This window comes from Podarcis melisellensis (assembly GCF_964234715.1).
Source record: "Podarcis melisellensis genome assembly, chromosome: 5".
Lineage (NCBI taxonomy): Eukaryota > Metazoa > Chordata > Lepidosauria > Squamata > Lacertidae > Podarcis > Podarcis melisellensis.
The window spans coordinates 15,557,157-15,567,560 of NC_138537.1; the positions used below are offsets into that span (position 1 = coordinate 15,557,157).

Genomic DNA, 10,404 nt, shown 5'->3' on the forward strand with positions numbered 1-10,404 from the left:
CTGTTTTTGGACTACAATTCCCACCATCCCTGACCGCTGGTCCTGCTAGCTAAGGTTGATGGGAGTAGTAGTCCAAAAACAGCTGGAGACCCAAGTTTGGGAAACCCTGGCCTAGTAGATGAGCAGTTGATGCTTGCCACTGCCAGGAAGGGCAGGGCAAGCAAGAATAATGGTGCCATGCCAATTCCACAAAGGCTAGACCGATTTAGCACCCCAAAACTCTTCCTGTGGATTTAGAGAGAAAGAAAGAGATATACATATCTTGCCCACTTCTCTAACAGAGAAGGGACTCTTTGGACAAAGAGAGGAACTCTTAAAGGGACAAACCTTTAAGGGCTTGGATATTCCTTCGCAAGAGCTCAACCATTTTCTTGTTTTGACACCAGCTTATAATGGATTACTTTTCCTTCAGCCACATTTCCTTATGGTTACATGCATTTCCTGTGTCTCTGTCCAGGGGTTTGCTATGCTGAGTTTGGTGTGCGAGTTCCAAAAACCACTGGCTCCGCCTACACTTACAGCTACGTCACGGTGGGAGAGTTTGTGGCATTTTTCATCGGATGGAACCTAATCCTGGAGTATCTGATTGGCACAGCAGCAGGCGCCAGTGCTCTAAGCAGCATGTTCGACTCCCTGGCCAATCACACCATCAGTCGCTGGATGATTGACACCGTTGGGACTTTGAATGGGCTGGGTAAGGATTATCCAGGATTGTGACTCTTGTCTTTGCCTGTTCGTGTAAGTTAGGCTCCAAGAGGCCATGGTATTCTGAATGGAAACCACAGCATACCAAGATGGTTTGAAATTGAAATATTGTGTGCATTGATTCAACATTTCCAGTCCCCAAGCTTAGGAAAATGTGCATCTAAGTTTTAAAAGCTTTCCAGCTGCCACAGAAAGACTTAGTGGCAACTCACTTAAAAGGTTTGGTCCTTCCCAGAGTCCCAGCAAGGCCAGGCCATATTCAAGAGGCCAGTCACACACCACAGCTAAAATACATCTGGTCCTGGGTCCAACAGGGGAATGGTGAGTGACTGGGTAGCAGGGTCAGGACCCTGGGGGACCTTACTTGGGGGACCTTACCCTAGGGCCCTTGACCAACTGCTGCCATTGGCCTTTTTATAAGCAGAGCAGGGACCACCATACTGAAACCCACCTTTTAGACATTTCCAACACTTGTGTTTAAGGCGCTTTTTAAATTTCAGCACTATTGTGCATTTGCTTTTTAAGAGCATTAAAAAGTAAACAAGAGGGGGGGGACACCATGGAGATAAATGCAGGGTTATAAAGATGGCTTCCTTTCAAGAGATGGGAATCAAAAAAATTATTTGCACTAAAAAAACACACCCCACCCTTATCTTTAAGCACTATGAATTTTTTTGTTTCATTTTCATTAAATATATACCGTACGCAAAACAAAATTGCAGATTAACACCAAAAGGTAATAGTGAAGATGCACATAGATGTCCATGTGTGACAATGTGCTCAGCTGCCCAATATGCCATAAGAAATAGAACAGGTGGTGCTCAAGTTTCCTACAGTTCTGGAGACGGTTCTGCTCTTCCATTGTTTGGGGAACAAGTCAGATTTTCTGTGCTCTGTAAAGAAAACAGAAAAGAACTGCAGAGAAGACACAGGAACAAAACCATTTGATGGCAATGCCATGCCAATGCTCCTATAAGAAAGAGTTGACATAGCATGTCTGCTGTGCCGTGAATACTAAGTGCAGAAGGATTTCTGAAACCGACACATTCCCCCAGAAGATTGTTTATTTGCCTTTCCTTTGTTTCTGCTATATTTCCAAAGTTCCATATATACCTATGTTTTCTTCTCATAGGTAAAGGAGAAGAATCTTACCCAGATTTGCTGGCTTTGCTCATTGCTGTCATTGTAACGATCATTGTCGCTTTGGGAGTGAAGAACTCTGTGGGATTTAACAACGTCCTCAACGTGATTAACTTGGTGGTGTGGCTCTTCATCATGATTGCTGGACTCTTCTATGTCAATGGAGAATATTGGGCTGAAGGGCAGTTCCTGCCATTTGGATGGTCGGGGGTGAGTGATTTAGATAAAGAATTTGGCCATTATCAAATGATGTGTTTAAAGGTATCATGTTACATGGATCTCCATTTTTATTATGGGCAAAGAGAAATCCACAGCAGGCACGCCTTTCATATAAGGATCCTGGGTTGTATCCAATGCTGTACAAGTGGCTCAAGCAATGGGATTTCTCTTCCCTCCCCTCTCCCCATGCATCCCTTCTGGAGCAGATATTCAGGTCTGGAGGGGACTGCAGAAGAGATTAGTGGTGGGAGTTCTGCTGAGGAAATCTCCTTCAGTGGTGAATCTGCAGCACTGGATACAACCTCCTCTTGTCTACTTGGCCTGACTCCTCATGTCATCTCAATAATGACTACTCAACAATAACATAACTAATAGCTCTCTTTATCTTGTGCGACTGCAAATTCCATCATCCTTGGCCCCATGACTGGGACCGATGGGAATTGAAGTCCAAGCACATGTGGAAGCCCACAGCTTCCCTAAGGTAAAGGTAAAGGTACCCCTGCCCATACAGGCCAGTCTTGCCAGACTCTGGGGTTGTACGCCCATCTCACTCAAGAGGCCAGGGGCCAGCGCTGTCCGAAGACACTTCCGGGTCACGTGGCCAGCGTGACATCGCTGCTCTGGCAAGCCAGAGCTGCACACGGAAACACCGTTTACCTTCCCGCTAGAAAGCGGTCCCTATTTATCTACTTGCACCCGAGGGTGCTTTCGAACTGCTAGGTTGGCAGGCGCTGGGACCGAACGACGGGAGCGCACCCCGCCGCGGGGATTCGAACCGCCGACCTTTCGATCGGCAAGCCCTAGGCGCTGAGGCTTTAACCCACAACGCCACCCGCGTCCACAGCTTCCCTAAAAAGAAGTAAAAATACAAGCATCAGGAAAGGAGGGGTGGGAAGTCAAAAATAAATTTATGTTAAATTTTGGTTGTGTGTATGACAATAAATGTTTTAGAATATTTTTGGAGATTTAATAAAAATGATATATATAATAAGATACCCACAGTTCCCCCACCTCTCCTGTACCAAACCATGATGTAAATCTCCAATTTCCACTTCCAAGACAGATTTCTGGATGTCTCCCTTAAGATTTCCTTGAACCTCCATTGAACCTCCATTGGTACCTTGAACTTAGATACCTAAGAACATGAGACTGATGGAGTGGTCCTTCTAGTTCAGCATCCTGTTGTCACAGTAGCCAACCAGATGCCTGTGAGAAGTTCACAAGTAGGGCATGAGTGTGACAGCCTTCTGCTCACCTGCGGTGTCAGAGGTAGAGGTAGAACTTAGCCATTGTGGCTTGTAGCCCATTGCTTAATCAACATTCCTTTCTTTTATTAGTCAATTTGAAATAAATACCACCCCCAAAGTATGTTCCAGATTTTCCTTCAAGTTCAAAACAAAACAAAACACCACTTCACTCTCCAGCTGGCAAAATTAAAGGTGGCTAAAACAGAATTGCTCAACCGAGTGAAATTAACAATGCATAAACACAATTATCGCGCTCTCTGGAGAGCTGATGACTTAAAGGCTAATTACAATTGATCCCATAAGCAGAGTATAATAAAACGCACAGCATCAACAGGCAGGTAAATGGTTTGCTGAGAACAAAAAATGATATGGGTGAAAAACATGATGTCAGTGGGTGCAATCTAAAAGGAAGTATATATGCCTATGGCTACAAGGTTGTGCACACTTTTCTGGGATTATGCCCTATTAATCGGACATGGTGGGACTGACGTCCCTAAACATGGCCAGGATTGCACTGCATGGCTGTAATCTTATGCATGCTTGCTTGAGCATTAACACTACTAAACTCAGTGGGACTTATTTCTGAAGCTTAGGATCAGGCTATGCACACCATTATAAGCCATGGGACGACAACCCCCTTTGCTTTCAACTGTATCTAAACAGGCACCAGTGTGTGTTAAAGTGGGTCTGAAATAAATAGTCTCCCCCAACCTGGTACCTTCCAACACAGCTGACTGGGACTCATGGGCATTGTAGTTCAAAACACCTGGAAGGCAGCAGATTGGGGAAGTCTGAAGTAGACTAGGATGCACTGATATGTGCTTTGGTTGCTTCTCAGTACTGTATAGCAATGGGCCTAAGTCATTAGGTGCTTTATACGCACTTCCTAGTGCTGCCCAATTAGTGCTTGTTACGAATGTGTCAGCTTAAAACTCAGCTGGGAATTCAAACAGATTTGGATTTCCTGCCTTGCAGAGGCATGTTCTTCTCCAAGGAGGAGCAGAGACTGCAGGTATTCTGGCCTGGCCCCCAAGCTAGTGAGTTGGATTTATGCTGCTTGCCTCTTGAATGTCTGGCCCAGAAAATGCAGCAGCAAAGAGGAAAGATGTGGTGGCTTTCAGTTTTAAAACTAACTTTGCTAGATTATTTTTAAAGAGATGGAAGGACTCTTCCATAGAGCCTAAAGTGGGATTTCCTGGTTACTGGCCATTCTGGCTGATGGGAGTTGAAGTCTGGAGTGCCACCAGTTAACCATCCCTGGCATTTGGAGAGACTATGTTTCTTTCAAATGATCATTTAATTTGTTGCATGCAAGGCCATCTGTCCCTGTGCTGTCCCAATCTCTGCAACTTCTTCCCATTGTTCCCCTTGTTTAGTGCAAGGGTAGCAAGCGTGATAAGGTATGCGGGTGGCACTGTGGGTTAAACCACAGAGCCTAGGACTTGCTGATCAGAAGGTCGGCGGTTCGAATCCCCACGACAGTCCCTCAGTCCCTGCTCCTGCCAACCTAGCAGTTTGAAAGCATGTCAAAGTGCAAGTAGATAAATAGGTACCGCTCTGGCGGGAAAGTAAACGGCGTTTCCGTGCGCTGCTCTGGTTCACCAGAAGCAGCTTAGTCATGCTGGCCACATGACCTGGAAGCTGTACGCCGGCTCCCTCGGCCAGTAAAGCGAGATGAGCGCTGCAACCCCAGATTCGGTCATGACTGGACCTAATGGTCAGGGGTCCCTTTACCTTTACCTAGCAAGCGTGGTGCTCCCCAGATGTTTTTGGACTCCAGATCCCATGAGTCTGGACCATTGGCCACTCTAGCTGAGGCTAATGGGATTTGGAGTCCAACACCATCTGGAATGCACTGCATTGGTTGCCCCTGGGCTAACCTATTCCCTTCTATTTTCTCTTTCTTTGCTACCTACTTGAATTGCCAGTCAGGGCTCTGCCTACCTTGAGGCAGGATGAGGCAGCCACCTCAGGCAGCTGATTTGGGGTGTCATAAAAGTAGGGTGGTCACATGCAAAAGAATATGGACTCCTGCACCATTAATAGCTGTAAAGAAGTGTGCAGGTTGTCATTAGGAATGTAAGAAGGCATTGTTAGTTCCAGATAAATGGATATGATTTGGAAGCCACGATCAGTCTAACTTGAGTCTATTGCTTGTGCAGGTGCTACAAGGTGCAGCCACCTGCTTCTACGCCTTCATTGGATTTGACATCATTGCCACCACTGGAGAAGAAGCAAAGAGTCCCAACACTTCCATCCCTTATGCCATCACTGCTTCACTTGTCACGTGCCTGACCGCCTATGTGTCCGTAAGTAAGCTCTCCGTACAATTCTATGTTTTGCAGGAAGGTGTAACGTGGTGGCTGAGAATGTAAGGTGCAAGCTGAGGAATGTCTGAACTATGTGGCAATACAAAAGTGTTTGTTTGAGCTTAAAAGGGGGGGGAGAGAAACCTTGGCAAACCATGCCTCCCCCTCCTCCATTCAACAGATCACCTGTGCCACCTGCTCTGCTTGCTTCCTCATTTGCCGAGCATCGTTGTCACGCTGGGGTTGGCATGGCCGCCTATTGATGGCCTCGCGAACCTTGGTGTGAAGACAACCTTTCATTTTTATGTATATAGGAAGACAAGCTTCTGATCCAGGCTCATGGTTGCTTGTCCATGTGGACTGCAGAATTGGTTGTACCATTAGGGAGAGAGAGGCAGCTGCCTCCACCAGTAGATGCTAGAGGACAGAGCTACCGTATTTGGGCCACACGGTCTGCCCTGTACACACACACACTCAGGTGACCCTCAGGTGCAGTGGATGATGCTGCCCCATTGCCAGAGTCAAGGTAAAATTCACCTGCCGATCTGGTACATGGAATGCAGTGGGTGGGGGCATCTTTTCCTTCATCTCCAGCAACAAAATGTATTGGGCGAACCCTGCTGATGGGTTTGCGGTTGGTTATCTTTTCTGTGCCCATTCTTCATTCACATTCTCTCTCGCTCTTACACACACACACAATTTATGCACAATGTGCATACTACTCACACCCCCGGATCACATAGCACTCCCACGCATGCCAGCCACACACTCAGCCTAACAGTTAACTACTGTTGTCATAGTGCTGCTTCCTGGCTCCTCTGCAACCTTCCATAAGAGCTCCCTCTATCCCTTTTACAAACTTCTGAACTAATGGAATATTCATAAACATTCCATGAGATCTCAGCAGCTTCTTTTAATCAAATGAAGCTGGAGCTCTGCATTTGTGAACGGAATGTACGATTGCTTTGGGTTTTGGTTTTCTTTTCATAACGTCCAGAAAAATAGGATGCTGCCTCTTTCTCCTGTACTGCTGGTATGTGTGTGTACACATACGTTTGTGTGTGTGTGTGTGTGTGTGTGTGTGTGATTATATTGCTGTTTTATCTATTCTATTTTTATGATTCAATTTTTCAACTGGCCCTGGGATCAATTAGTGAAGGGTGGTAGTAAACAAAAGGAGTGAGTTGCCCAGAGAACTACAATGGGGCACCCAAAATAAATAAAAAAGCAAACCCCGTTCCACTTCTAACCGTACATCACCTTCACTCTTCCCACTCAACAGGTGAGCATAATCTTGACTCTGATGGTGCCATACACTGACATTGATACCGAATCGCCCCTGATGGAGATGTTTGCAGCCCACCGATTCTACACTGCCAAGTTCATTGTTGCCATCGGGTCTGTGGCTGGGTTGACGGTGAGCTTGCTGGGCTCCCTCTTCCCTATGCCCCGGATCATTTATGCTATGGCTGGCGATGGGCTTCTCTTCAGGTAAGTCCCATGTCATCAGAGGCAGTTGGGGAAGGGGCCTTGGAAGATCTTGCTAGGGCTAGCCAGAAGTTGTTGGGCTCCATTAGCCATCAACCCTCCAGCCAGCATGGCCAATAGCCAGGGGTGGTAAGACTCCAACAACAGCTTGAAGGCAGCACAGTGGCTGCCTCTGTTATACCAGGTGATTCAGACTCCCATCAGCTAGTCAGCATTGACAGTAATTAATGATGGGGATTTTAGTCTATCTACACGCACTCTATATAGCACATCCCTCGCATTCGGTCCAGAATCTGCAGTTAGTGCAGAATGCTACAACACGATTGCTGACAGGAGTGAGGCCTTGTCAGCATACAACACCTAGCCTCAGAGATCTGCACTGATTACCAGTTTGCTACCTGACTGAGTTCAAGATGTTACTACTAGCATATCATCCTCATTTAATGTGTATGCTGCCTTTTTCATAGTTAAAACCATGCTCAAGGTGGCTTAGGACATGAAAAGATTTACATAATTACAAGCAGAAATACAACACACCAAAAAGTAAACAACCATAACGTAACAATTTCCACATAGTAAAGGTAAAGGGACCCCTGACCATTAGGTCCAGTTGTGACCGACTCTGGGGTTGCGGTGTTCATCTCGCTTTATTGGCCGAGGGAGCCGGCATACAGCTTCCAGGTCATGTGGCCAGCATGACTAAGCCACTTCTAGCGAACCAGAGCAGCGCACGGAAACGCCGTTTACCTTCCCGCTGGAGTGGTACCTATTTATCTACTTGCACTTTGACGTGCTTTCGAACTGCTAGATGGGTAGGAGCAGGGACCAAGGAACGGGAGCTCACCCCGTTGCGGGGATTCGAACAGCCAACCTTCTGATCGGCAAGTCCTAGGCTCTGTGGTTTAACCCACAACGCCACCTGCATCCCAATTTCCACATAAACTGTTATAAGATCCAAAAATGAAGGTGAAAATAATAACAATAACATTAATAATTGCAGCCAAAAAAAGAAACAACAACAACCACCCCAAAGCAATACCCCAGCCCAAGAATCTGTACAGCAGCCACAGCTTTTGTAGTTGGAGTCAGTCAGGGCCCCACACTCCCAAGGCAGGTAAGAAAAGGCCAGCAAGGAAGGGGGCAGGTCTTCCGGGACACACAGCCAAGATGGCATATAAAGCCCTTAACAACTTGGGAGCAGTTTACCTATGAGATCACCTTACATTACATTTGCCCATTCACCCACTTTGATTGGCAGAATTTGTGCTACTACTACAGATGCTCGTATTTCTGAGTTACTCCTTGCCTATTGAGATTGAGCCTTCACTGTACTCTTTTTGGCATCTCTGTTTAGACAAACTTAGAAAGCTGAGGTGATTTTCATCTGCTTTAGTATTTTAACTTTGGCATGTTTTTGAAGTAGGGTTGTAGATTGTTCTTGATTTTCTTGTTTTATCTTTCCGTACAACTTTCCTTGAAGTTTCTTATTACCATCAAGCAGTGTGTAAATTTTATGGAATAAATAAAATAAAATAAAGAAACATACATATGGTGGGCTCTTCCTCTGTCCTAAAAGTCAATAATAGGGAGTTTATGGTGTTTATGCTAATTTTAACTCTTTCACGTCTAGATTCTTGTCCCATGTAAGTTCTTACACGGAGACTCCAGTGGTCGCCTGCATTGTCTCTGGGTTTCTCGCAGCCCTGCTCTCCCTGCTGGTAAGCCTGAGGGACCTGATAGAGATGATGTCCATCGGCACGTTGCTCGCCTACACTTTGGTCTCCGTGTGCGTCCTGCTTCTTCGGTACCAACCCGAAAGCGACATTGACGGCTTCGTCAAGTTCCTTTCTGAAGAGCACACTAAGAAGAAGGAAGGGATCATTGCAGACTGCGAGAAGGAAGTCTGCTCTCCGGTCAGCGAAGGGGAGGAGTTTGCAGGCCCGCCCACCAACACTTGTGGCGCTAAGAACCTGCCTTCCTTGGGCGACAATGAGATGCTCATTGGGAAATCGGACAAATCCGCTTACAACGTCAACCACCCCAACTATGGCACGGTCGACATGACTTCTGGAATAGAGGCAGATGAGTCTGAGAACATCTACCTCATCAAGCTAAAGAAACTCATAGGACCACGATACTACACGATGAGGATCCACCTGGGACTTCCCGGGAAAATGGATCGACCCACTGCAGCTACTGGCCAGACTGTCACCACTTGTGTGCTCTTGCTGTTTGTCCTAATGTTCATCTTCTGCTCTTTCATCATTTTTGGGGTGGACTACCTCTATGACCAGAGTTGGTGGGCAATTCTTCTGGTGGTCCTGATGGTCCTGCTGATCATTGTGTTGGTGTTCGTCATCCTTCAGCAGCCAGAAAACCCCAAAAAGCTCCCTTATATGGCTCCTTGCCTGCCTTTTGTCCCAGCCTTCGCTATGCTTGTGAACATCTATCTCATGCTGAAACTTTCAAGGATCACCTGGATCCGGTTTGCTGTCTGGTGTTTTGTGGGTAAGTTCTAAACGTGGGGTGTGAAGGTTTGGGGAAAGTGCATGTGTCAGGGTCAGATGCAGGTCAGCACAAAGAAGCAGAGACAGTTGCCAGTGAAGTTAGCTCTTTATTCAAGGAAATGGCATACAACTCAACAACAATTCCCAGTAGGTCTTGCCCCTATAGAGCAGTTGCCAGGACTGAAGGTCTCTGCCTTCCACTCCTTCTAAGACTCCTCCTCTCCTGGATGTTTCCCAAGCAGTCTCAAACTGTGTCTGCCCACCTTTGACCTCTGTTCCACTCTTCTCATTATCCTGCTCATTCTTGGAGACAGGGCTGGGGAGGGGAGCTTGCCAGAGCAGGAGATGTAGACTCCCTGGATTCTTCAGCAGTTTCTTGATCTCTGCTTCAGCCTCGGAGTCTGAACTGCTCCCTGTCACAGGTTCCTCCAGCTCATGAAACCCTGTTGTCCCTTCAGCATGCAACTCCTCCCCCTAATCTTCTCCCTCTGACCACCACCAATTCTCAGGCTCTGAACCTTCCTCCTCTGCAATTTCCCTCAGAGGTCCCCTGGCTGGCAACTCCTACTACCTACTACTCCTTGTCATCCAGCCAATCCCTGGCAATATGGGATAATTCCACTGAAGAGACCACCCAGAGTATGTCAGAGTGCTCAATTTCAACCAACCTTCATTGGTTTGGAGAATGGAAACCTCTTCTTAGAGCAGATGTGGGGAAACGGTGGCCCTCCAGATGTTGATGGACATCAGCTCCCATCACCCCTGACCACAGACCGTTCTGGTTGCAGT

The 10,404-nt window shown here is 46.7% G+C and overlaps 1 protein-coding gene across 1 annotated transcript in view; it reads left to right on the forward strand.

Moving 5' to 3' along the window:
- SLC7A14 (solute carrier family 7 member 14) overlaps positions 1-10,404 on the forward strand; it is a 56,185-nt gene that overhangs the window by 42,403 nt on the left and 3,378 nt on the right. Inside the window, exons 3-7 of the mRNA XM_081910947.1 lie at positions 458-694; positions 1,838-2,055; positions 5,474-5,620; positions 6,903-7,111; positions 8,739-9,616. Of these exons, the coding sequence (XP_081767073.1) occupies positions 458-694; positions 1,838-2,055; positions 5,474-5,620; positions 6,903-7,111; positions 8,739-9,616 (1,689 nt within the window). The remainder of the gene's footprint in view (positions 1-457; positions 695-1,837; positions 2,056-5,473; positions 5,621-6,902; positions 7,112-8,738; positions 9,617-10,404) is intronic.